The following is a 27677-nucleotide window of genomic DNA, read 5'->3' as shown; positions in this document are numbered from 1 at the left end:
TTTGGGTGTATGACGCATTTTTGAGTTAGCTTTTGTATATGATGTAAGTGTTGAGGTTTATCTTACATCTGGTTGTCTAGTATTTCTAATACCATTTGTTGAAAATACTAACATATGCCCATTAAATATAGTTGGCACCTTTGTTGAAAACCAGTTGATCTAATAATATCATGTAGATCTGCTTTTGTTCTCTTTTATTTCAATGGTCTTTACAACTATCCTTAGGCCAATACTCTATAGCTTTAGAGAAAATGTCTTGAAATCAGGTACTATATGTGTCCTTCAACTTTTTTTTCAAAATTATTTTAGCACATCTGTGAATTTCCATATATATTTAAAAACCAGCTTATTTATTTATACATGAAAGTCTGCTGGGATTTTGATGAGGATTACATTAAAAAATAGCCTTATAGAGATTTAATTCATATACCATAAAATGACACATTTAAAGCATAAAATTCAATAGTTTTTAGTGTATTTACAGAATTGTGCAACTATCACCACAATCAACTATAGAAAATGTTGAATCACTCAAAACAAACAAACAAACAAACAAACCTGTATCCATTAAAGCTCACCCCTCCTTGTCTCCTCATTTTCCCTACTCTTGGCTTCAGGTCAGTTCAGTTCAGTTCAGTCACTCAGTCATGTCCGACTCTTTGCGACCCCTTGAATTGCAGTACACCAGGCCTCCCTGTCCATCACCAACTGCCAGAGTTCACTCAAACTCATGTTCATCGAGTCGGTGATGCCATCCAGCCATCTCATCCTCTGTCGTCCCCTTCTCCTCCTGCCCCCAATCCCTCCCAGCATCAGAGTCTTTTCCAGTGAGTCAACTCTTTGCATGAGGTGGCCAAAGTACTGTTGGGTGGCATTAAATCTTCAATATCTTTACTGATTTTTTGTTTGTTCTATAATCAAGAAAGGATTTCTAATCTTTGAAATTGTGGCTTTTTCTGTTTTTTCAGTTCTACTGATTTTTGCTTCATTTACTTTGAAGCTCTGGTGTAAGTGCATGCATGTTAGAGTCAATCTTTTCTGTGTTGATTCATTTATCATTGTATAACTTAATCCAGTTATCTCAGTTATTAGACATGCATACAAGACATTGTACATGCAATATATCACACAATATGTTATATGCATTATACTATATCCATTATCTAAAATACTATAATACATAATATATGATATGTTAATATAATCTCTTTATCTCTGGTTGTATTTCTTGTTTTGAAGTCTATTTTGTTGGTATTTACATAAGCCCTATAGCTTTCTTTTGATTAGTGTTACATGATATATATTTTTCCACCTCTTTTACTTTCTGGCCATCTTTAAATTTTATTTTTAAAATGTAATGGTGTAGAGTTGGTTCTTTCTTATTATTCAGTCTGACAGTCTTTGCCTTTTAGTGTTTAGACCACTTGTTTTTATTATATTGGATTTACTTTTGTTTCCTTCTTTTGCCATCTTTCTGTATTCCTATTTTTCTCTTTGTTGCTTTTGTTTATGAAAATTGAATATTTCGTATCCTTTAATGTTTCTCTATTATTGACTTATGAACTGTACCTTTTTGTTATATTTTTCTAGTGGCTTATGCATTTTCATACTAATGTAGATGTATCTATAGGAGTGATTACTAGAAGCAGAATTTCAAGTCAAGAGAAAAATGCATTTTTTATTTTAATGGCCTTTTGCAAACGATCCTATATAGGGATTATAATATACTGCACTCTACCTTTTGAAATATGAGGCTATCTCTTTCTTTAGTAAGGCCAATAGAGGGTCTGGTTGAAATTTTAGATTTCTGCCAACCTGATTCTTTATTAATTTCTTGATGAGAAATGATATCTTGGTGCATGTTTGATTGGGTTTTCCCTATTATGGAGGATGTTGAACCTGTTTTTATATCTTTGTACAATTTATACTTATTTTCATGGCCTTTGTCAATTCTTCTCATTTATTATTTTTCTTCCTGATTCCTAGAGACTCTTTACATATTAAGGAGTTAAATCCTTCATCTGTTGTATGAGTTGTAAATATTCTTTCCTGAGTTTATCATGTATTATTTGACTTTATTTTTCTTTAACTTTCATTTTGAAATAATTATAGACGTAAAGGGAGTTGTTCCTCAAATAGTGAGATCTTATGTAACTATTGGGCAATATCAACATAGGAATGGGGGGACTTCCTTAGCAGTCCAGTGGTTAAGATTCTACACATCCAATGTAGGGGAATGAGTATAGATTCTGTCAGAGGTAAATTTTCAAAAAATTAAAAATGTCTTTTGTATAACAGATATATCACTGAGTGTTACTTCATTAATTACATGATCAGTAGGAAGACAAAGTTGGTTCAAGGAACAGTTGAGAAACTAGTTATGTCAGCCTTTAAAAACATGAATATTAATTCTGTAGGTAAGACACAAAGCTTGTTTGGGCCCAGGAGGGACAAGAAGGCAATAACTTTGGAGGTGATCTTTTTAACAGGAAAAACGTCTTCAAGTCACATGTAGCTTCAGAGCTGTATTCTCCAGGAAAAGCAAATAATTCCAGGGTGGACATGGATTAAAAAAAAATAGATCTAAAGAAAGTGCCAAAGACTTTTTACTTTATTTCTTCCTTCCTCAGTTGGGAATTTCTCTAACTTTCCCTCTCTTTTAAACTCCAGATCGATTACAGGTTTCAAAAGCCTTTACATCCTTGAGACTCTGCTTGTCAGCACTTGTCCTGGGTTACTGGTGGGCAGTGAAGGGAGGGGTCTGGCTGGCCTTAGCGGCCACAAGGCAGCTGAAGGGCATTCAAGACAAGACAGTTCCTAAGAGAATTACTTTTTTGCATTGGGATCTGGCTGTCTTAAGAAACAATCCTAATTCTGTTAGACTGTGCCTTGGCAGTAAATGAATGAGAAAAATTTACATGTGTGCTCAGTCGTGTCTGACTCTGCGTGACCCATATGGGCTGGATATACCCCATCATGTTCCTCCATCCGTGGAATTTTCCAGGCAAGAACTGCACTGGGTTGCCATTTCCTGCTCCAGGGAATCCTCCTGACCCAGGGATTGAACCCACATCTCCTGTGTCTCCTGCATTGCAGGCAGATTCTTCCACTGAGTCACTGGGGAAGATCCCAGTAACAGACATTAGCAGAATTTATAATAGAAACAGTGCTTCCCAGGCAGTGCTAGTGGTTAAGAATCCGTCTGCCAGTGTAGGAAGGAGATGTAAGAGAGGCTAGTGCGATCCCTGGGTTGGGGAGATCCCCTGGAGAAGGGCACAGCAATCCACTCCAGTATTCTTGCCTGGAGAGTCCTGTGGACAGAGGAGCCTGGTGGGCTACAGTCCATGGGGTCACAAAGAGTGAAGCATTAGCACACACACACACACGTAATAGAAGCAACAGTCCTTTTATCTTGCTTGCTTTTTCCTGCAGCTCTTGGGCTGAAACTGTGTCTGTCCCAGCATCAGCTGTATTATTTCTGCCCTTTATTTTTAATTTTAAAATTGTTTCACAGTCCTTTGTTTGTAAAAATTACTTATTTATTTTGGCTGCACTGGGTCTCCATTGCTGCACACAGGCTTTCTCTGATTACGGAGGCTGCTCTTCATTGCAGTGTGTGAGCGTTTCATTGCAGTGGCTTCTCTTGTTGTGGGCTCTAGGGTGTGGGCTTCAGTAGTTGTGGTACACGGGTTTAGTTGCTCTGTGGTATGTGGGATCCTCCTGGACCAGGGACTGAACCTGTGTCCCCTGCACTGGCAGGTGGATTAGTAACCACTGGACCACCTGGTAAGTCCCTATTACTGCCCTTTAAAGAGAGCTGGGAGCTGGACTCTGTGCTAAGATTTTACATAGATTCCCTCTGCTGACCCTCCAGCAACCTTATTAGGGTTCAGGTCAGTTCAGTTGCTCAGTCATGTCCAACTCTTTGTGACCCCATGGACAGCAGCATGCAAGGCTTCCCTGTCCATCACCAACTCCTGGAGCTTGCTCAAACTCATGTCCATTGAGTTGGTGACGCCTTTCAACCGTCTCATCCTCTGTCATCCCCCTCTCCTCCTGCCTTCAATCTTTCCCAGCATCAGGGTCTTTTCCAATGAGTCAGTTCTTGCATCAGGTGGCCAAAGGATTGGAGTTTCAGCCTCAGCATCAGTCCTTCCAGTGAATATTCAGGACTGATTTCCTTTAGGATGGACTGGATCTCCTTTCAGTCCAAGGGACTTTCAAGAGTCTTCTCCAATACCACAGTTCAAAAGCATCAATTCTTTGGTGCTCAGCTTTCTTTATAGTCCAGCTCACATCCATACATGACTACTGGAAAAACCATAGCATTGACTAGACAGACCTTTGTGGGCAAAGTAATGTCTCTGCTTTTTAATATGCTGTCTAGGTTGGTTGTAGCTTTTCTTCCAAGGAGTAAGCATCTTAATTTCATGGCTGCAGTCACCATCTGCACTGATTTTGGAGCCCCCCAAATAAAGGGTTTTATTATTTAAATCATAACCTATTAGGGTTATGATCCCATTATTTGAATGATGACTTTCTAAGGGAGACATTGCTTGAGAAACATTTTGGCTTTGGGGACCCTCAGAGGGCTTCAGTTTCCTTGTCTGCAAACTGAGGGAGGGGCCTGAGTGATTCCTCCCACCTCTGACATCCTCAGGTCCTTCACTGAAATCCCACGGGGGTTGCTGGATGTAGCGTTTGGCTCGGGGCCCTTTGAGAGGGTGGTTTCCTACTGGTCTGAGGGCCACCTGCAAGGTGGCCTTTTCTTGTCTTCCTGAATCAGATCTCCTTTGTCCGCTCTTCCATTCACGGCTCCTCCGATACCTGGCAGGGTCCAATGTCACCTGATGAAAAGACCAAAGAAAGAGTTGGACTTGGGAAGGAGGAAATTGGTCTCCACACAATGCCTGTTTCAGCCCTGGGATTTCCCCGTGTGTGCTAAGTTGCTTCTGTCATGTCTGACTCTTTGTGACCCCATGGACTGTAGCCTGTCAGGCTCTCTGACCATGGTATTTTCCAGGCAAGAATACTCGTGTGGGTGGTCCTTCCCTTCTCCAGGGGATCTTCCCGACTGAGGGATTAAACCCATGTCTCTTGTGTCTCCTGCACTGGCACGTGGGTTCTTTACCTCTAAGTCACTTGGGAAGTCTCTGCTTCCTTGTAGGTGGTGACAATTAAAGGCTGATGTCCCAGGGGGGCTGATGCAGCAGGTAGATTTACCTGTTGACAACCGTTCCTCCAGTCACAGTGTTTGAGAATTTATATAATAAAAGGTTTGGGAGTTAAAAAATCTAATTGGATCTATAACTTTTTAATCAGGAAAAATTTCTCCCAATTTTACTTATTTTTTCCTCTGATGTGCTAAAAGTAATTGGACACCTACTTAAACAAGCTTCCAGCAATTTGTGAAATGATTCCTTGTTTTATTTTAAATCAGTAGTTTCTTACTGACTAAGGTAAGTTCCCACTGAATTTGAGAATGGATGTAGATAGGGTTCAGTTCAGTTGCTCAGTGGTGTCAGACTCTGCAACCCCATGGAGTGCAGTAGAGGGTAGATTGTGCTGATTTTAAAGGTCATGAGAATGTTTTCTCTTTCTCAGTCATGAAAAATAATTTTTCCTCCACATATGACAAGTATTAATATAAAGTTAAGAAAAAACAGCAGTTTTATCATTTTTTAAATTAGAACTACAGAGTGTTCCTAAAAACAAAAATTCACAAGTAGATTTTAAAGGTTGAATTGGCTGTATCCAATGATTCATGAATCGAGCAGCACCCCATCTGGTCAGTAGAGAGGGCCCCTTGTCTTGCCTTTAAAAACCTCACAAGCAAAAAAGAGCATTTCAAGCTTAGGCAACCTTCCTGTGTGGAAAGAGAGGGTCCATGTGGCAAACCGTCTTTCTCTGGGGATGGAAAGGACCACCTCCTTGGTGTTGATCAGAGAATTTCACACTGAAATTACATCCCACAGGGTTATTTTCCTGGGGAAACCGACCTGCAGTTAGGTTGGGGGTTAAGTCTTGGTTTTAGCATGGGGGACCATCCGGGGCCTGTGTGTTTTCCCACATCATGAAGTCAGCCAGGATCGTCCCTATTAGAACCACTAGGAGGGTGGGTTAAAATGCAGAGTCCTGGGCAGCCTCCTGGCCGAGGGTGGGAGGCAGACTCAAAGTCTGTACTTCACAGACTCCCACTCAGTTCTGACCATTTCTGTGGAAGTCTGCTTCCTGGAACCCCATTTTTAAAGATGAAAGGAAATCTTTTCATAAGCATGTGATGTTATGTTAACGCTTCTCCTAGAACTTGACATTTACATTGGGCCTAGATCTTACCCTTTTAGATCATTGCTCTGATGGACATTATTGTTGGCACAGTTTACATTCCTCAGTATCTTCTAGTGGTAAAATTATTCAAGGCTGAAATAAATTGGAGAAGGAAATGGCAACCCCCTCCAATACTCTTGCCTGGGAAATCCCATGGACAGAGGAGCCTGGCGGGCTACAGTCCTTGGAGTCGCAGAAGAGTCTGACACGACTTAGCAACTAAACAAACAACATAAAATTAAAGGGAAAAACAAACAAACAAACCGGGAGAGGATATTTCTTATAAATATGACAAAGGGAAGCTGTGTTTCAAACATGAGAAGACAGGGGACATCCCAGCAGAAAACGGGGCTGTGGCCTTGACCACCCAGTGGGGACGGCCCTCTTCCCTCCTGATCGCTAATCCTTGTGACCTGGCCTGACATGTGTCCTTTTTGTCTGGGGCTCCTCTGCTTCTACCCACAGCTGACCTCTCCTGGGGAGGCACCCCCCAGTGCTCCCTGGACATCCCCCTGAGCCCCTCTGCCTGACGCCCCATCTTCATAATGCCCAAGTGGGTCTAAAATCAGGGGTGAGACACACAGACTTGTCTCTGGGCTGCCCTGCTGGGCTCCCTCTGCCCGCCCAGACCTTCCTGCTCATCCCCAGCTCAACGGAGCCTCGGGACGGTTGACCCACCTCTTGGCTGGACTTGGCGTTTACCGTGGGGCTCCTCCTGCCTCTTCCACCTGCAGGGCCTCACTCACCGCTGTGTTGACCCCCGGCATGTTGCTTGAGGCATGCGGTGTAATCAATGAGAGGAATGAAATGACTAATAAACATATAAAACGACTGAGCCTCACAGATAATAAACAGACTGAGGACAGCTTTCTAACTGTATTGTTTTTCATTTTAAAAAATTTATTGTTATTATTATTATTGGCCATGCTGCAAGACATGCAGGATCTTAGTTCCCTGACCAGGGATCAAACCTGTGCCCTCTGCAGTGGGAGCACGTAGTCTTAACCACTGGACCATCAGGGAAGTCCCTTTTATTGTTATTTTTTAAACTGAAGTATAGTTGATTTACAGTGTTGTGCCAATAACTTTCTCATTTTAAATTGGCCAAGGTTTTAAAAAACTATTGATGTGGCTGTGTCTGGTCTCAATTGCGGCACACGGGGTCTTCATTGTGGGACAGGGACTGTCTAGTTGAGCTGCACGGGCTTAGTTGTCCTGCAGCATATGGGCTCTTAGTTCCTCGCCCAGGGATCCAACCTGCATCTCTTATATTTCCAGGAGGATTCTTAGTCACTGGACCATGTCCCTGGACAAGTTTTTTAAAATTTTTATTTTATTTATTTTTTTAAAGACAGTATTTTTATTTTTTAATATAAATTTATTTATTTTAATTGGAAGCTAATTACTTTACAATATTGTATTGGTTTTGCCATACATTGACATGAATCAACATGGGTGTACACGTGTTCCCCATCCTGAACCCCCCTCCTACCTCCCTCCCCATCCCATCCTTCAGGGTCATCCCAGTGCACCAGCCCCGAGCACCCTGTCTCATGCATTGAACCTGGACTGGCGATCTGTTTCACATATGATAATATCCATGTTTCAAAGCCATTGTCCCAAATCATCCCACCCTCTCCCTCTCCCAAAGAGTCCAAAAGACTGTTCTTATACATCTGTGTCTCTTATGCTGTCTTGCGTACAGGGTTATCGTTACCATCTTTCTAAATTCCACATATATGCATTAATTTACTGTATTGGTGTTTTTCTTTCTGGCTTACTTCACTCTGTATAATTGGCTCCAGATTCATCTACCTCATCAGAACTGATTCACATGTATTCTTTTTAATGGCTGAGTAATACTCCATTGTGTATATGTACCACAGCTTTCTTATCCATTCATCTGCTGAGGGACATCTAGGTTGCTTCCATGTCCTGGCTATTATAAACAGTGCTGCGATGAACATTGGGGTACACGTGTCTCTTTCAGTTCTGGTTTCCTCAGTGTGTATGCCCAGCAGTGGGATTGCTGGGTCGTATGGCAGTTCTCTTTCCAGTTTTTTAAGGAATCTCCACACTGTTCTCCATAGTGGCTGTACTAGTTTGCATTCCCACCAACAGTGTAAGAGGGTTCCCTTTTCTCCACACCCTCTCCAGCATTTATTGCTACAAGTTTTTTTTTTTTTTTTTTTTAATGATTGAGTCCATTATGGATGAAGTTCCAGGAGAGTGGGCTGTTGGGGCATTGGAGGAGGTATAAATGGGCACAGGCTCAAGTGAGGACAATTGGGCCTTTTGGTACCAAGAACCTTAAACTGCTGAGGAGACTCACCTATAGATGAGTTCTACCTGGGTATTTACTTCATTTATTTAAAGTTCTCCTAGGTTCCCAGCTGCAGCTGCTCCTCACCAGAAGGTCGACAACCTGGCCTTCTTAAAAGAGATACAGGACCTTGCCCAGGAAGTTTATGAAGTGATGGACAAGGCTAGAAACTTACAAAAACTCTGGGCAGAAAGATCCAAGACTCCAGGCAAGTAAATCTCTCAGACTCTTCACTTCATCCTGGTACTTGGGGTTGCTCATTTAGCTAATGAAAACAAAAGACATTCATTTAAATTTTTACCGTAAGTATATTTGGTATATAATTTTTACCACAGGCTCTCTGAAGCCATTGTTTAGGGCTTTTTTTCTGTGGTGGTTCCCTTCGGCAGGCTCCATTGATTAGGATTGGTGATTCACTGCATCTCCAGCCCCTCACTCTCTGATGGTCAGGGGTGGTCACTGGTGCGGGGGGAATGAAAAGTCCAGCTCTGTTACCAACTTGGGTTCTTGGGCTCCTCAAAGTCAGTAGAAATTGATCAGAGACCAGATGAGAAATTCAGGTGAGGCTTTATTGAGGCCCCTGCTGCCCAGAAGAGAGCGAGATCAAGTGACCGGCTCCCTTAAGTGGGACGAGGGTGGGGCGGGTGAGTGGGTCATATTGGGTGATCTGCCCACCCCCTGGGAGGTGCAGTCTGCAGGGATCATGTTCAGGACAGTTGGATTGTGGCCTTTTTTATCCTGTTCATACTTTAGCCCAACTGCAGGAGATGTTTGTCCCAAGTAGGCCCCAAGTCCAGCCTGTCTCAGCAATGTGTCTCGGCTTTTCCAGTGAAGCCATCTGCACACCCAAGTGCCCAGGCATGTCCTCAGTGTTCAGAGGCACTGGCATCACTTGGAGGTCACAGGGCTTTTTGAAGCTCTCCTGTCAGGAACAAGGACTGACACACAAAGAGATGCTCCCATCACACCCTCCACTCGGGAAATGAGAGTTCTAGGAGCCAGAGGCCAGAACATATTTCTTATTTGGTCACAACCAGATTCCAAATATAATCTGAAAGTCACACTTTCATGTTCCTCTCCCTCTTCCATTTTTTTCTTTCTCTTGTTTTTCTTTACTCTCCCTTTATTCTCTCTGTCCTGTTCTGTACGCTCACAATGCCTGTGGAATTGGAGACTGAGAAAATAATAGATGGTTATTTGGTGATTCCATTTAATTTATTGGTTATTCCAATAAATAATTAATGGCAAATGGTTGAAATTTGGTTTACCAGTTAAATCACTTCCCTGGAATTTATTTAACAACAATGTGTTTTGAAAGGAGTGACTGTTTTCTTCAGATTTACTTCTCAGGTTGTTGTAATCATCTCTCAGAGCAGGACTCTGTGATTGGCATTTGATTTTGGAGCTAGAATAGGTGCTTGGCATGTGCTGTCTGGCTGCTGCCTGAACTAATATCTCTGACGTCTTCTTTTTGTAGATTCTCCTTATGGTTCCAGTTTTTTAACAGTAAGTATTTTAACAAAAGTTTGAAACTTAGTCTTCAGAGACATAATGGCATTGACTGAAAAAAAAAAAGCTGAGAATTATGTTTTTTAAAATATTTTTAATTTTTGAGTTTTTTGCTGCATTGTATGGCCCAAAGGATCTTAGTTCCCTGATCAGGGATGGAACTCATGCCTCCTGCAGTAGAAGCACAGAGTTCTAACCACTGTACCGCTGGGAAAGTCCAAGAACTATTTTTTTTTTTTTTAAGAATTATGTTTTAATCAGTGGACTTGCTGAGGACTTAAGCCAGGGACAGCTTCCCTGATGACTCAGATGGTAAAGAATCCGCCGGTAGTGCCAGAGACCCAGGTTCGATCCCTGGGTTGAGAAGATTCCCTGGAGAAGGGAATGGCAACCCACTCTGTATTCTTGCTTAGAGAATTCTATGGACAGAGGAGCCTGGTGGGCTACAGTCCATAGGATCTCAAAAGAGTCAGACTTAGCGACTAATGCTTTCATGTACACTTACAGTCTCAGTTCTCTCTGAGGAACTGCTCTGAAGAGGCAAGGGAGGAACCTGGACATGTAGGAATTTTTGCAACACAGACAGGGAAGTCGGAACATCGAATGAGTCCTGTTGATTAAGGAAAAAGCAGATCTTGTGTGAATGAGCTCAGTGCCTCTCCATGCATGGGAAGATGCAAGAGTCTGGGCTCACTGAAATCATCCTTTGGATGTGCATCTTAGTTATCTGGGCAGTGTCTGGCTCTTCTCCATCCTGAACCTCCTCAGGGTGCGCAGGGGAGGGGTGTGGAGTTGGGGGGTGGGAGAGTGGTCTCGGATGCAGCACCTGCTGGCTTGATGGTTGCAGCATTCCCTGTTTACTGATATGACAGGCGACGTTCTTCTTCCACTACGGTTAAGTTCAAAGCACTGATTTTAAGTTTATTCTTGAAACGCATCTTTCTAGTGATTTGATTGTTAGTTAACACTGTATAGAAGCTGTATTTGAGATAGCCAGAATCGTGCAGGAGATGGATTAAAAGGCGAGTTTACTTTTCTGAAGGAAGGTCGTGAGTTTAGAAACCCAGAGGGTGAACATGGCGTTGGGTGACGCAGGGCAAGTGGCCCTGCTCTCCCACTGGAGGGTGCCCAGGTTCCGTCCCTGGCAGAGAGCTAAGACACCGCAAGCCACAGCATAGCCAAAAAAAAAAAAAATGATTCATGTGTATGGCACAAACCTTTGACTTGCATTAGACACACAGCCTTCAGTTAAGGCCCCAGTCGTCGCCGGGGGACATTTTGCTTTCCAAGGGACATTTGACAGCGTGGAACGTAGTTTTGGTCACATGTTGGTGGGTGCGGAGGGAGGACGAATTTTTGTGAGGATGGAAGTATTCAGTTATTGACACTATAACTGATATAGTCATGATTGTGCTCAGCTGCAAGAACAGAAAAAACCCAGATAACAGTAGCTATTCCAGTTTTGTTCAGATTTGAACAATTCATCATCTGTTTCTAAAATTATCTCAACATCTTAGAAATTGGTTCAGCTTGTTACAAAAACAGACGTCTACCTCTCTTCCCTGGTTCAAACTTCCACAACAGTTAAAAAAACCAACCTCACGGAGTAAATTTAAAATCGGGTCTGTTCAAAGTAGTGACTCGGGAGGTGCGACTTTGGCCCCCAGGGTCTCTGCGTTCTTACAGCTGTTGTGGCCCTGCGCCTCCCCGACTCCCACATGGCGTTTTGTTCCATCAGATGGATCTCAATAAGACCGAGGAAGTGATTGAGAAGCTAGAGAGTCTCCACCAGCAGCCTCACCTCTGGGACTTTCTGCTTTTACTGCCAAGACTCTACACAAACACCTTCCACGTTGCAGATGTCGTCCTCGCGGGCGGACACCTACTCCACGCGGTTCTGACGTAAGTTAAAATGAGAAATGCAACCAGCTACAGAGGATTTGGTTCATCCTTCTCACTTTTTTTTTGTTGTTGTTTGTTTTGCTTTGTTTAGCTTTGGCTGCGCTGGGTCTTCTTTTTTGTATTTTCATCTTTTTCCTAATTTTATTTTTAATTGGAGGATAATTGCTTTGCAATGTTGTGTTGGTTTCTTCCTCCTCACTTTTTTATTGAGAAAATACATCTCTGAATGATTGCTACAAGAAAAACAGGCATTATATCCCTGGAATTATATCACCCAGAGATGGCCGAGCTCTTGCCTCGCCACGCCTGCCTCGCATTCCCTGTATAAATATTTTACATAAGTGCAGTGATGCTATTCAGAGCATGTGCTCCCTGATTTAAACAATATAATGTTGCATCATTAATGTTTCCTGTGTCCTGATAGTCTTCAGATGAATAACATTCCATTTTGATAAGGTACTGTATACCGCAGTTTACTTGATAATTTAGAACTGGTCTTTGGTTGTTTCTGAGCTTTTCGTTACTGGAGATGTGACATGAACATAATGTTACTGAGTCCAAGCTTGCTAAGCTTGCTCTGCTCACTGCATGACAGGCCAATGAATCCAAGAGATGAGGGGTTGAGGCAAGGAATCCGACTTTATTCGGAAGGCTGGCTGGCTTACCGAGAAGATGGCCAACTACCGTCTTGTCGGGGTCTGGATGCCGGGTTCTTTCATGGATCACAGATGGGGGATGGTGGGAGCACAAAGTAAAGAGGCCATTTAATCTTGCAAGTATCTCCTAGAATGGCAAGCCTCAGGCAGGGGGGTGTGTTAATTTATTTCTTTCTGCCATCTCTAGGTGGACAGGGTTCTGAACAAAGGCACTTGTCAGGCAGAGGGGCAGGATTCTCTGAGGCAGGACATTGTATGAGAGTAATAATAATTATTATTAATAATAATAACAAAACAACAGAAAGCACATCAAAGAAACAGTTCCTATAAGGAGTCAGTCCCTGCAACAATAACACTTTAAACTAGTTTCTTAGTAAATGATGCTCAGTCTTACCAGTTGTGGTTCATGGAGCGGCACGCTGGTCTCCTGTGATGGACCTGACCCCATGTTACCCTGGGTTGAGATAGGAGTGAGATTTAAGCCCCCAATTAAAGTAACAACCTTTTGCTTTCCTTTCCCTTACCTTATATTAAATAGCTGCTGCTCATCAATCACCGCTTTCACGTCTGTGTTCTTGCTTCCTAGTTACACCCAGGGAAATGAGGGCTACCTGGGGAGGGGAGGGATCTGCAGTTTGAGCAGAAAGTTTACTGTGTATAAAAGATACCTGGAACAAAGCCGGGGCACTCAGCCTTTGGAGGTGACTCTGCTGGGCCCACAACAGTGCTGAATAAACCCGGCTGTTCTGCATCTTTGAATGCTGCTTATCTCTTTCTGACACATGGTTTCCATAAGAGGGTGACCTTTGAGAGGACCCCTTCCCAGGTGGCTTCCCACATTTTAATAATGTGGTCTTCCTCCCCTCCCCAAATCGGACTCTGTGTAAATCTTTTGTACCAATAGGGTATTTTATTAGTAAAAGTTGATATTCTTTCCAGATTTTAAACCATGACTTGTTTTCTCTGCCATCAGTGAGAGCAGTCAGTGTTGTCCTCAAGCCAGGGGGGAGGAGTCCTTTTTCCAAAGGGGGCCCCTGGCCTCTGCAGCAGCCGGAGCTCCCTGTGCAAGGGGCCAGAGCCCACTCTGAGAGCTCCATAGGCCCCTTCCCTACCCACCATGGAGGGCAGCTCTCCCCACTGGAGTGTGCACCCCCAGGTCCCTGGGTGGTCCAGGGGCTGCTGTGGGCAGGAGTGTAAGGTAGGGGTGTGGATGGTGCTTGGATGTGCAGGCAGGAGGTCCAGGGGTGCAGACGGGGCCTTTGAGATTCAAACAGAGCTGAGGTACAGGCAGAGCTGGGGAGTGGAGGGCGGGGGGACCAGGGACTCCTACCCCTTCATTCTGGTGCATAACTCAGAATCAGAACATTATGAAGTTGAACAAGGCTTCCCACAGGGTTCTCCAGTAGGCAGGGGGTCCCCGGATATTAGACTGAGTGTCCAAACTTGACACAGGAGGGCTGATGAGCACTTTTCTGAGGTCACAGCACTTGGCACCTGTCGGCTTCCCGAGTGGACCAAAGAACGCGCTTAACTTTTGTTAACTTTTGGTCCAGGGAGTCGGGGTCACACTCCAGCCCTGTGAGTTCCAGCCACATCCTGCTGGGGTGGGGCGGGGCGGGCCAGGGGGATGCCACCTGTTTTGCTAATGGTGTTCTGGTTCTGCTTCATTTCCAGGTCCTTATCAGCTCTAGAAGATTTAGATTGGCTGCCTCTCAACCACACCTTTTTCAGGGTCTCTGAAATGGTGCTAAAGGCGGCTGTTTCAACGCTGGCATCCCTGCAGGAGAGTGGAGCCATGGCCACAGGTGTGGGCATCTTACCACTATTGTGACATTTCACTGTTGTACTGGTTAAATTTATCAGCAGCCACCACAGAGCTCACATGCTGCTCAAAGAAATGATTTAAATAAAATATCAAATGCAAGAAAGAATCGGTTGTTTCTGATAGAGGTAGACTGAAAATTTGAAACTCAAAACAGCTTGATTTTCTACCAAAATTCTGCAGTCATTTCTAATAAATATGTTATTTTTAATTAAAAAAATAACTGATTTTAAAACTCTTGAACTTGTGCCCTCTAACAATAGACCTGTCATTGGTTCTTTTTTTTTGGTTGTACCACTCGACTTGTGGGATCTTTGTTCCCTGAGCAGGGATGGAAACCTGGACTCCTAAAGGACGTACAGAGCCCAATCCATTGGATTGCTAGGGAAGTCCCATTAGTTCTTTGATTTCAGCCTTTCTTCCCTCCTGAACTCCTATTATTTGAAAAATATTTGAAGTATTTGAAAAACAATAAGAGCAGAAAGGTGATATGGATTTAGAACCATCCCCTCACCCCCAACCGAATAGTCTTTCCACAGGAAAAGGTGAAATGACTTAGCTTGACCCAGGTATCCTTTCTTGTTTCCTTAAATTTTCATTTTCTTTTATTTTACTGACAAAATTGTATATATTCAAAGTGTACAAGGTAATGATTTGCTATATGTATACATGGTAACATGATCACCAAAAACAAGTTATTTAAAACATTCAGCACTTCACACTGTTGCCTTTTTTGGGTGATAATAATGTCTGAGTGATAAGTATATAATACGGCATTGTTGACTGTAATCCCAGCGTCATGCGGGAAATCTCCAGAACTTACCTTTAACTGAAAGTCTATACTATGACCAATATCTCCTTCCTGGCACCTCTGCACACACAGGAAGTACTCGTTTTAATCTCAGAACCTGTTTTTTCCCCAAGCCAGATTCCTGGGTAGCCGCCCCCTCCCCTCCACTTCAGAACCTACCCAGAGTTCCCTGTGACCCTGACTTCCTGGCATCTTCACAGCAGTAATTTCAGGGCAGGTGAAGTCTCGTAGGAGGGCTTGAGGTGGAGGCTTGTGTAACTGTAGCACTCAGCTGATGCTTGTTGAATCATGATCTGAAATGACCTAGAGTGGGTTTCCAGATGCAGCTTCATCTTGGAATTTGTGTGCTTTTAGGTTTGAAGTTGCCATACTCCCCGGAGGTCACCCGACCTTGGAGGTCTCAGGTGTAGATTTTGGGGCAGGGGTTGCCACTTCTGTATGGCGTTGCTGGGTTACTTGGGTACCTTATGGGTTTTATATCTTGATTAGCTCTGTTGCGGGGAAACTTTTTCTTTGGTTTTAAATAATTTTTATAAATATAATTTTAAAGACTCCACAGTATTTTGTGCTATAAATAAATCATATTTCCTTCCTTCCTCCAGTGCCAGACACTGAATTGGTTTTCAATATTTAAACAGTGTAAAATCAGTGCAGTAATATCATGGTTCGTGACTTTTCCTTCAGGCATTTATTAGGTTTCTTCAGATAGATTTTTTAAAACAAAATTATTGGGTTCAATATGTGAATTTCATAAACTTCTTGTCATTCCCTTTTCCAGGGAATCTTCCCGACCCAGGGATTGAACTCAAGTCTCCTGCATTGCAGGCAGATTCTTTACTGTCTGAGCCACCAGGGAAGCCCATTATCAAATTACCCTCTAGAAATTTGTGGTCATTTATGCGCCAGGAGGTGGCTCAGTAGTAAAGAATCCACCTGCTAATGCAGGAGATGCAGGAGATGAGGGTTAGATCCCTGGGTCGGGACCATCTTCTGGAGGAGGAAATGGCAACCCACTCCAGTGTGCTTGCCTGGAAAATTCCACGGACAGAGGAGCCTGGCTGACTATAGTCTATAGGATCTCAAAGAATTGGATAGGGCTGAGCATGCAAGGAAGCAAGTGATGTATCACCGCAATCTCTGTAGCTCTGGATTAGCTTCTGTTTGCTCTTCCTGTGAATGGTCCAGTTGGCCTTTGCACTGCATTTGCCTTTCTGTTCGAAGTGGAAAAGACATCATTTTCTAAATGACTTTCGACCTGTCACAGTGCTGCCGCAGCCGACAGTATAAAGCACTTGTTGTCTTGCAGAGTCAGGTTACAGCCTGTCCGTGAAGGAACTGATGTGGGACCCACAGAAGGTTCAGGCTGACCTGAAATCCCAATTTGGCTTTGATGACCTTCATGCAGAACGAGTCCTGAATTACTCTGCTGACCTAGACGAGGTACGCACGCTCGGCTGCTCTCACGCTTTGGGTTTCTCCCCGAGGGCAACTCTAGAACCTTCTCCTGGGACCTCGGGGCGGGAGTTCCCTTACTGAAATCTGGCTCCTTGGACCCGGTGGGATGCTGCTGTGTCTGACTGTTCTAGAACTGCTCCTTCCCTCTTTCCTTGACACGTGATCCTGCCTCAAACACAGTTTGGATGTAATAGAACACCTCTAGGCAGCAGGGGGACAAGCCAGGCCCCTGAGGGTGGGAGGTTGTGAAGGCCAGTGGGGTCCAGATGGGGCAGAGGGCATGAAAGGACTGCTTTCCAGGCAGAGCGATGCCTGGGGTCTGGGGAACCAGCTGGCTTCACCAGATCAGAGCCTCACTTTCCAAACTGTAAAATCAGGGGCTCTGACCCACTGACCCCTCCAGGCCCCACTAGCAGCTGCTCCTGCTGGTCTGGGAGGCCCTTACCTACTGACCCTTTACTCTCTTGGCACATCTGTGGGTGCTTCTGCTTCTCGCAGGGCAGGAGCCAAATACTGTAGCCCTGTCTCCTTCCTGTGCCTGCTCTCCCAGACCCCTTCCCCACCTCCAGATAGGATGACACCATGATTGTTATAAAACTATGTAATAGAGGAACACAGTTCACTCCAACAAGAACATACATGTTTAATAGCATTGTATTAGAGAAACTTCATGTGAAGGTCATTCACAGAAATAAAGGGGGTTTGGTTTCAAAATATTAAGTGATTTCTGACTCAGAACTCTGATCCAACTTCATCCGGCTCTGATACTTAGAAAATGATTTTGGCAAAGCAAATTTGTGAGTCCAAGGTATCAGTTAAACTGGGCCAGCATGTGGGTGCCTTTGGCCCAAGGGAGTGGAGATGAACAGTTTCTGAAATCATCCTGTGTCCTGGAGAAACTGAGATTCTCCTGAAAAGGGTCATCAGCTTACTGCTGCGCTCTGAAGGCCTCCCCTCCAGGTAAATGCATGTGGATGATAGCGCTCTGTCAACTTGTTATGTCTTCAGTCAAACAAATGTCGGAGCTTTTTCTTCGGCAAGATTGTGGTATTATTAGGAGATAAACATCCCAGGAAAAACACGCTGATTTCTAAATAGTTGCTGTATCATTGGCAGATCCCCACAGACGGTTCCCTGGAGCAGATGCTGTGCTCAGCCTTGTCTGGCTCCTCCGAGGATGAAGATGACGGAGAGGGTCGCCCTGCAGACTGTGACCCTCGGTGGTCAGCGGCCAAAGACTACCTGGTCCAGGCGGTCAGCCGGCTGCACCTCTACAGACAGGTGAGGTCCACAGTAGACACCTGTCCTGGCATGCCCACACCGAAGCACTTTCCTCCTGAGTGTTTCACTGCTGGGTTTAATTTATTTATCTAATCCTTTGGATTTTTTTCTGGGTTTGGTTTCTTCTCCTGCCCCCCCCCCCATTTATTTACTTTTGGCTGTGCTGGCATTTTGCTGCTGCTCTAAGAACTTTCTCTGCGGCAGGTGGAGGCTACTCTCCAGTTGCAGTGTGCAGGCTTCTCACTGCAGTGGGTTCTCTTGTGATGCATGGGCTCTAGGGCACACGGTTCAGTAGTTGTGGTGGGTGGGCTTAGCTGCCCCGCAACATGTGGGATCTTACCCACGTGATCCCTGACCAGGGGTTGAACTGGTGTCCTGCACTGGCAGGCGGATTCCCAACCACTGGACCACCAGGGAAGTCCTGAATTCTTTTTAATACTTTTTTTAAATTGAAGCATAGTTGATTTACAATGTTGTATTAGTTTCAGGTGTGCAGTTATATATATATATATATATATATATATTTTTTTTTTAATTTCAGATTCTTTTCCCTTAGAGATTCTCATAAAATATTGCATATAGCTCCCTCTGCTATACCGTAGGTCCTTGTTGGTGATCTTATTTATACTTATTATTTTATTTTATTGTGTGGAGAACACTGAACATGAGATTTACTCTTTCACCTGATTTTTAAGTGTCCAGCACAGCAGTGCTGCCTACAGCTCAGGCCATCCAGCAAAGCCCAGCAAGGGTGCACCTGGCTTACTGGAGCTTTACAAGAGTCAGTCCATTCATCACTGCCTGCCCCCTTCCACATCTTTCTGTGGGGGAGGCCTGAGGAGCCCCACAGCCTGGCCTCCTTCTGCAGCTTCATATGCACACAGACAGCACCAGGGATCCCTCTTTATTTTATTGAACTATAGTTGATTCACAATATTATGTTAATTTCTGCTGTTTAGCAAAGTAAATTTCTGCTGTTCAACTATATATACACACACATTCTTTTTCATACTGTCTTCCATTATTGAATATAGTTCCCTGTGCTATACAGTAGGGCCCTGTTGTTTATCTATCCTGTATGCAATCATCAGAAAGTTGAAAGGGACAGCAGTGACCTGACCAGCATTGTCACGGTCAGTGGAAGCCTTGTCTGGGTGGCGAGCTCGTGGAGAAACGGAAGATAGTCACCGCACAGCCCTGTTCTCTATACATCCCCATCCTTTCAGTCTGGGCAGGAATGCCCTGTTTTAGTGTAATGTTGATAACCCACAATATGAACCGCCTTTAGAGCCCCCAAGTTCATGACATTAAATGATATTCAGTAACTGTGTATTAGCTATATAATTTTCAGACATATGAATATATTTATACCATTCCACATCAGCTTAGTTTTTAAGATTTATTTCACTTATTTAGAAGTGTACATTATTACCTTCGGACTTCCTGATGGCTCAGCAGGTAAAGAATCTGCCTGCAGTGCAGAAGACACAGGAGACTCTCCAGGCTGGGAAGGTCCCCTGGAGGAGGAAATGGAAACCCACTCCAGTATTCTTTCCTGGAGAATCCCACGGACAGAGGAGCCTGGTGGGCTACAGTCCATGGGGTCATGGAGAGTCAGACATGACTGAGTGACTAAGCACTGTTATATTACCTTTTCTTTTGAAAATGGGGAGAGGGGAAGGAAAAAGAGAAATTGGGCCAATGAAACAATTGCATGCATCCATTGTTGCAATTTGCAATTTTTAATTTCTGAGTAGAAATGAAACCCTAATACAGTTGTTAACAGGTGTTTCAATCTGCCAACCACATAAAAACAGGCCATCTGTCACCTGGAATAGTCTGTTGTTATTCCTGTCTTTTTTCCTCTTATTTTTGGCTGTGCTGAGTCTTTGTTGGTTTGGGTGGGTTTTCTTCAGTTGCAGCAGTGGAAGCTGCTCCTCAGTGTGGTGCATGGGCTTCTCATTGCAGTGGCTTCTCTTGTGTTGGGCACAGGCTCTAGGGGGTGTGAGCTTCAGTAGTTATAGTTTGTGGGCCCGGAGGTTGTGGCTCCCAGACTGTAGAGCTCGGGCTCAGTAGTTTTGGTGCGTGGGCTTAGGTGCTCCTTGGCATATGGAATCTTCCCAGACCAGGGATCGAACCTGTGTCCCCTGCATTGGGAGGCGAATTCTTATCCACTGTGCCACCAGGGAAGTTCTGTTACTATTTCTTAACTAAACTCTATCATTTCTAGTTTATTATTGTTGATAACAATGTTCCTGTTTCTTGACATTCAGGTATTTGATCAGCAGTGGAAAGGCAGCCTCTTCCAGCAGGTCCTGGCGGGGATTGGCCGTGGCCTGGAGGCACTGAGGACTCAGTCTGGGGAGGGGAGCCAGCCCTGGAAGGTGGTCAGGGCTTTGCAGGCCGCTCTCCTCCTCCTGAATGACAGCATGGCAGCAGATGGCCCCGAAGGCAGCCACACACCTACCAGGATGTAAGGCACTTTTTCCTGTTTGGTTGTTGACGAGGTTTGACAACTCCAATTTTAAAGAGTGCATGACTCTTAGTATGCTTTCTGTGCAACCCCAGTTAAACAACAAAGGGCTAGTTAGCAGCTGCGAAGTGCGAGGCTTGTATTGTGGACCCTGGTAGGATTGTTTGCAGCAATCTACGTGCCTGTACGCCAAGGAGGCCTGGCGTGCTGCGATTCATGGGGTCTCAAAGAGTCGGACACGGCTGAGTGACTGAACTGAACTGACATGCCTGTACAGGTTTAAAAACAACCAATGAGGGTACAATGTTTGAGGCGGTTTTCAGATTCTTGACCTTTAGGTCTTCTGTCTCTGATATTTGTTTTAAAATGAACAAAAATATTTTAAAGGTCCTTTCCTGTAAGGAAGTACCTATTTCCTTATTTCTTTATAACTTTTTGTGTAGTTGAAATGTTTACGTGAGGTCCAGAAATATTTCAGAAGTAGGAAAGGTGGGTCACGTGTTTTCGTGTTTAAGATACTGAAACCAGCACTCACATGGAGGAGGGAGGAGTCTAGAGTGGCATGGGGTCTGTTTCTTCAGCGGAGGTGGCTGTTTGTAGTGATTTGATGAATCTTGTGTTGTTCGGTCGCTGAGTCACGTCTGACTCTTTGCGACCCCGTGGACTGCAGCACATCAGGCTTCCTTGTTCTTTACCATCTCCTGGAGCTTGCTCAGACTTGTCCATTGAGTTGGTGATGCCATCCAACTATTAAACTCCTAAAGTTAGGGCTTTCCTTTGAATAGAACAAAACTTGAGTGGTTGCCCAGGGCATGTGGGTGCTGTGGTGAGGCTTCCCACAGGAGGGAGGGGCAGGCACCACAGAAGGGGTGAGGGGTCAGCCAGCCGCAGACACTTGCCCGATTAGCTGGAGAAATCATGAGACACATGGTCCTGTCTCATGAGAGCTTCACATACAGAACACGAACGAGGGCATTAAAACCTTCCCTGCTTGGCTGTCTACTTTAAAGCTGTTAAAAATAGCACCTCTGTTACTTAATGCACATCAGTAGAGACACTGCAGTGGGTCATCTTAACAATCCTGCCAACTTCCAGTGTGTCCTGGCACTTCTGCCCAGGGTCCTGCCTGGATTGTGATGGACCACAGTGTTGGGGGCCCCAGGAGCCCTGCCCCCGCTCTTGGCTTCTCAGGGATTCGGGGCATCAGTGACCACATCGTGCTCTGAGCCCACTGACCAGGCATCCTCCCGAGTGACCCAGAGTTGGAGGAATGCGACTTGCCCGCGGTCATCCTGTCAGGCCCTGTTATGGAAGCCACCTAACAGGGTGCAGGGGTCTGGTTGGAGCTGGGCAGCCTGGACTCCACCACACACCATCTGGACATTGAAACACTCTTAAAATACACTTCTGTGCAAAACTTTTTCTAATAACTCAGGTTTCATGCAAATGTCTTTAAATCTCACCTGGAATTTTATCCTAATCCTTGTCTCTTCTACCCACTACTCAGAATAAACTTTTCTGTTTTGGGGTAAAGAGCGTATTTAATCCATGTTCAGCCTAAAATAATCTCCAAATTGGAGGATTCAGGGGATACGATCTGTCAGGAACTTGGTTATCTGTGTCTGTGGGGACGTGAAATCCTGAAGCTGTGGGGGATTCTCCCGTGAGCGGGATTTTATTTCCCAAGGAGGCCCGTGAACTGCTTTCCATCGTGTTTCATTTGTATATTTCCGCCCTCAGATTACTGTATATGCAGAGACTGCAGCGCGTCCTCCGGAAGCTGCCCCCGGGGCTGGCCCTGACGAGACTGCTCCAGCTAGACGGGGCTCTCAGGAGCGCAGGGGCCCAGGATCTACACCTCGTCCGAGGTAACTAGTGCCAGGCTTATTTGTCCACACTGCACATCAGGGCAAGTGTGAGCGCAGGGAGGGCAGACTCCAAGCTGCCAGACACCTGTCGGGTTTGCAGGTGAGGTGCAGGCGTGGAGTACATACTGCCCGAGGTGCTTCAGACCTGGCACGTCCAGGCTGAATAAATAGCTTGTCGCCTTGGAGGTCACACCCTGCTGCTCCCTGTCAGCCTCCCTGGGGCCTGGATGGGCTCCTTCCTGGGACCAGGTCTGCTGTCCCATCCACTCCCATCCCCGGTGCTTGGGTGGGACTGATGCTCACACCCCTCCTCTGTTCCCTCCCCACGGCCCTGGCATCCTCCTGGGCCGAAGGCCTTGTCCCCCTCGTCTGCCCAGCACCGTTCCCTGACCGAGACCATGACTGTGGTCCCAGGAGGCGGCCGTGTGCACTGGGCAGTCAGGGTTCTGTCCCTTCTCATGGTGGGGGTGGAGCGAGGTGGCTGACGGAACCTCCCCTCGTGAGTCTTCAGAAAGAGGAGCCAGAATCGTGGTGACTTTCTCAGCTCCCTCCTCAGGGAGACAGGAATGTCTGACCGCAAGTCTGGGTGCTGACACGCCTGCTTCCAGGGTTCAGTCTGTTATTTGACAGCCACATGTTGAGTCAGGCACGGAACAACCTGAGGGGCTGAACAGTAACCCGTCTTTCTGTCCTTCAGAAATCCTCATTTGCCTCGAGGCTTCTGCCAACAACTCTAGATCCCATGGACCTGGCCAATCGAAACTGGAAAAGGACATGCTTTTTAAGGAGTTAAAGCAGGTAAAACAGCAAAGAATCATAAATAAACAACTTGGCTAGAACACTCGAGAAAATCAAGTGGTATTTCCTTTTGCTCCTGCTTTTCTAGCAAAGTAAAGAGAACAGTAGGCAGTTTTTATGCCTTTTTTTGGCCATATTGTGTGGTATGTGGAACTTCCCCAACCAGGGATGGAACCCGTGTCCCCTGCACTGGCAGGCTGATTCTTATCACTGGACCACCAGGAAGTCCCAGTAGGCAATTTTAGAGGAACTTTGTTTTCTCTTGTAAGTCTGGCTCCTGTTCGTGGCCTCTGGCTCAGAAACTGTCTCACGTTGCTCTCCCTGCCTCTGTTTGTCTTAGTTGCTGATGAATAAGAATGCCACTTCTCTCTGCCTTGGTGGGTGCTTGTTGGAGACGGGAGTTCCCCTGCGTCCCAGAGTGGCTGGCGTCCAGGAGGCCCTCGGGGGACTGACCTGTGGTCCTCTCCCCTCCAGCGAGGCCAACGCTTTACACAAGCTGCTTGGGTCCGTGCAGGACTCTGTGAGTACCCACCATCTGGCCTCTTCCGGGCCTTGGGAGCTCATTCCTGAGGTAGATTCACTGAAGATATCCATCCTGGAGCTGTGGTTTTATGAGGCAGCTGCTGATGTCGTCGAGCCCCAGCTGCCCCGGGACCCCAGACCTTGTCTGGCCGCCTTAGGAGGTTGTGTGCCCCACCTGGCCAAAATCTACTTGATGTTGAACGGATCTCCCCAAGAGCACCCAGGACTGTCCCCAGGTCACATCTGCTTCCCTGTATCCGGCTCCACTTCCAGCTGCAAATGCCACAGCGGGTGGAGCCGTGTCCGGAGGTCAGTCAGCGGTGGTCCGAGTTATAGCTCCAGTGGCCAGAGCTTGGTGGGCATGTGCTCTCCCTACGTCGTGCCCAGGACCTGGGGCTGCCTTCCCCCAGTATCTAAGTGTGCAAAGTGTGCAGCATTAGTGAAAAGGACTGTGTCAAGTCCAGCCCATGTTTTTCCTACTGAACACTGTCGTGTCTGCCCAGTCATGTCCAATTCTTTGTGACCCCATGAACTGTAGCCCGCCAGGCTCCTCTGTCCATAGGATTCTCCAGGCAAAAATACTGGAGTGAGCTGCCATTCCGTTTTCTCCAGGTTATCTTCCCGACCCAGGGATCAAACCTGAGTCTCCCGCATTGCAGGCAAATTCTTTACCTTCTGAGCCACAAGGGAAGCCCTACTGAACACTGGAAGTTATATGAACGTTCATCCTTTTTATTGATAGTTCATCTCACTTTCAGTATTTCCTGTTTCACGTTTATCTTCTTTCATATAAACCATGGAATAAAATCAGTGAAAAGATGAAACTAGTGAACTGTAGTAGTAGCAGTAGTGTAGTTGCTCAGTCATGTCCAACTTTTTGTGACCCTGTGGACTGTAGCCCACCAGGCTCCTCTGTCTATGGGATTCTCTAGGCAAGAATACTGGAGTGGGTAGTCGTCCCCTTCTCCAGGGGATCGTCCCAACTCAGGGATTGAAGCTGGGTCTCCCCCACTGCAGGCAGATTCTTTACCGTCTGAGCCACCAGGGTAGCGTGTCAGTCCAGTTGGTGTTTTCTCTGCACCTGCTCTGTGAGGGATTGTGGGTGGAGGGGTGCACGCCGGCCTGACTGAGGAGGGCGGGGGGCAGCCTGGGTCCCCAGTGGGGTGCGTCCTCCCAGATGAGTGTATGAGCTCGTAAGGAGGCTGGGGACTGGAAGCAAGGAGAACTCGGGGAGAGTGCTGGCCAGAGGGAAGGTGTGTGCAGGCACAGAAGCCATCGCCTGTTGGCACAGCCGTTTTCCTGCTCTCAGTTTGTAAAGTCTTTCCCGACAGAAAGCCCACCCATGTTTCTCTGTATCTGTAAGGCCTATGTCATGGCGCCCATGGGCTTCCCAGGTGGCTCAGTGGTAAGGAACCTGTCTGCCAATACAGGGGACTCAGATTCCATCCCTGGGCCAGGAAGATCCCCCAGAGAAGGGAATGGCTACCCACTCCAGTATTCTTACCTGGAGAATTCTGTGGATGGAGGAGCCTGGCAGGCATGGAGTTGCAAAGAGTCAGACATGACTAAGCACACAGCACACTTGGAGCCAATAGAGCCAGCATCTGCTGGTGCTGTGAGGTCTTTATGTTCATATATTTATGTACACGTGATAGCCTTTCTGATGGGGCTTAGGCTATGTGTCAGTAACGAACCCCTAGAGTGTAGCAGGTGGTTCTGATGGTCCCACCAGATGCCTCTCTTTTAGCTGCGGGAGCCTGGGGGTAGTTGCAACATGGGTTGGGGCGGCTGTCTCCTCCAAGTGCCAGGGTCCCTCTGCTCCTTGTGGCCTCTTCATGTGGCCCCCAGCAGGGCAGCCACACTTCTCCTGTGGCAGCCTGGGATCCCAGGCAAGAGAGTGGGGCTGGGAGCCGATGTTCTCAGAAAGGGTGGGGCTGGAAGGGCCGTGTCCTTCTGCTCTGTGCTGGTTAAACGTGGGTCCCAGCCTGGCCTCAATGAGCTGCAGGGACCGGTTACAGGGCTGTGATGCTTGGAAGTCTGCTCCACTGGGATCATGTGGGCAACAAGCCAGTACAGACGGGCTTGAAGAGTAGGTGCTCTCTGGTTGACGTCTGCCTGCAGCTGAATTTGGGGTTTGTTCAAGTGAACAGACACACAAGTCCAGGACTTGGTGGTCCCAACCCTACATGGTGCAGTTCAAAGGGACCCGCTGCTGAGTGAGAACAGGGCAAGGCTGCATCACCATTGCCCACAGTTTAATCACTTTATGGACCACAAGCCATGCTGTATCTGCCTTTTCAGAGTCATCTTTTGCAAGCAGCCATTACTGGGCACACAAGTATGCCAGTTTCAATACCAGAAGATGCCCCGGACTGGCAGGACCTAGGGGCACAGCTGCAGGAAGCGAGCCTGCCCTGCACTCGGCTCCTGCGGCTACTGAGAGCTGATGTCTCCGCTGCTGACTGTGCGGACCAGCTTTTCTCCACGGTGTAAGTAGTAGCTGTTAGGTGGAAAACGTCTGCACAATCGGAAACCGAAGGGATTCCTGTGGCTGCCTTCTATATGAACGATAGGTCAGCGTGGCATATTCTACTTATAAATAGTCACTTAATTTTTTTTTCTATTTTAAAACTATTAGCCTGTTTGGTACTATTGGAAAGCATCTACAGGGTATAAAATAGTAAACAGTCCCTTTTAACCATTGGCTTAATCTTTCACAGGAAATCTAGAACCCTCATTTAGTCCAAGGAGCTTTATTTAAGAATATATATATATATATATATATATATATATATATATATATTTTTTTTTTTTTTTTTTTTGGCAGCTTTGGGTCTTAGTTGAGGTGAGAGGGCTTAAGGTTGCCTTGGGGCATGTAGGATCTTAGCTCCCAGACCAGGGTTTAAACCTACATCCCCTGCACTGGCAGGCAGATTCTTAACCACTAGCCCACTAGGGAGGTTCCCCAAGGTGCTTGTTTTATCACGTCACCCAGGATGCTCGCGTGAATCGCCAGCAAGTGGCTTTCAAAGGAGCTGTGCTTTTCCAGAAAATCCGCCTTGCTTTTATTTTCTCAAACCATGGATTGTACGTGTAATGAATTTCCATTCTCCTCAGCTGCTAGGATGTTCAAAGTCGAATATGTCAAATGGGAAATGTGTTTTTTGTAACTCAGAACTCGCTTCATATCGTATCCTTTAATTTCCCACTTTCTCCTCTCTTGGCTTGTTGTCTTATGTTTTATGTATTTCCATAAAATAATTTTTCCTCATTTTGCAAATCAGGATCAGAATGTTCATAAATAAGAAAACGATTTCAAAGGTTCTAATGTCCTGTATAATCAGACTGTCAGACATTTGTATATATTTGTACTTAGATGAGTTTGTGATAAGACCTTCTGGAAAATCATTATTAAAAGTTGTTTTCTCTGGATTGGTTTTAATTGCAGGATGTTTGATACACTTGAGAAAGCACAATCATTCCTGGAACACACACACTTTTGGAAAGCCTTCATGGGGTTTATCAGGAAGACTTGCGAAGTGGCTCGATATGTGAATAAGCAGGAGGGTATCCAGAACAGTTCACTGGGTAAGTCGGTGCTCTGGACTCCAGCCATGTGGGTGTTTTCCCCATTTGCTGTGGCAGCACAGCTTCCTCAGAGACAAGCAGTCCCACCGAGGGGAGGGGGCTGACAGCGGGGGCTTGCCAGCACAGGCACACTGAGCTTTCCCGTTTACTCTATCAGTGGTAACAAGACTGACCACAGGTCCCAGCACAGTGACTGCTTCCACTTTAAACTGGCCCAGTTTGGCCCATAAATACTTATCTGTACAGACTCATCGTAACCCAGCCTTTGAAAGTCCAGATGCTCTGTGTGCGGTACCACCTCCCTTGGCAGTGTGCCTGCCCCAAGTACCCGTGGCAAGTAGA

At 45.7% G+C, this 27677-nt stretch overlaps 2 protein-coding genes and 1 long non-coding RNA gene across 4 annotated transcripts in view; 2 read left to right on the top strand and 1 right to left on the bottom strand.

Annotated features, from left to right (window-relative positions):
• Positions 1-321: 321 nt before the first annotated feature.
• On the bottom strand, positions 322-9644 carry LOC133245797 (uncharacterized). The gene is made up of 2 exons (XR_009735771.1): positions 7006-9644; positions 322-4847 (listed from the first exon to the last, which is right to left on the bottom strand). It is a non-coding gene; the product is annotated as an uncharacterized LOC133245797 (long non-coding RNA).
• A 161-nt stretch (positions 9645-9805) lies between these two features.
• The window catches only part of ABCA13 (ATP binding cassette subfamily A member 13), a 351070-nt gene continuing 333198 nt past the window's right edge, over positions 9806-27677 (top strand). Inside the window, exons 1-11 of the mRNA XM_061415367.1 lie at positions 9806-9842; positions 10128-10156; positions 11898-12061; positions 14392-14522; positions 16657-16790; positions 17922-18155; positions 20360-20559; positions 22300-22427; positions 23125-23225; positions 23566-24102; positions 26049-26236. Coding sequence (XP_061271351.1) covers positions 9806-9842; positions 10128-10156; positions 11898-12061; positions 14392-14522; positions 16657-16790; positions 17922-18155; positions 20360-20559; positions 22300-22427; positions 23125-23225; positions 23566-24102; positions 26049-26236 — 1883 coding nt within the window. The remainder of the gene's footprint in view (positions 9843-10127; positions 10157-11897; positions 12062-14391; positions 14523-16656; positions 16791-17921; positions 18156-20359; positions 20560-22299; positions 22428-23124; positions 23226-23565; positions 24103-26048; positions 26237-27677) is intronic.
• Positions 19803-26469, top strand: LOC133245796 (ATP-binding cassette sub-family A member 13-like). 2 transcript variants are annotated; one of them, XM_061413359.1, is made up of 5 exons: positions 19803-20559; positions 22300-22427; positions 23125-23225; positions 23566-23745; positions 26049-26469. In XM_061413359.1, the coding sequence occupies exons 1-5, from the start codon at positions 20336-20338 to the stop codon at positions 26238-26240; spliced, it is 825 nt and encodes a 274-aa protein (XP_061269343.1). In that variant the 5' UTR covers positions 19803-20335; the 3' UTR covers positions 26241-26469. The 2 variants fall into 2 exon arrangements, with proteins under 2 accessions (XP_061269343.1, XP_061269342.1); XM_061413358.1 differs by lacking the exon at positions 26049-26469 and having other exon boundaries at positions 23566-24511.

Source organism: Bos javanicus, chromosome 4 (genome assembly GCF_032452875.1).
Source record: "Bos javanicus breed banteng chromosome 4, ARS-OSU_banteng_1.0, whole genome shotgun sequence".
Taxonomy (NCBI): domain Eukaryota; kingdom Metazoa; phylum Chordata; class Mammalia; order Artiodactyla; family Bovidae; genus Bos; species Bos javanicus.
This window is presented reverse-complemented; position numbering and strand designations above follow the sequence as displayed.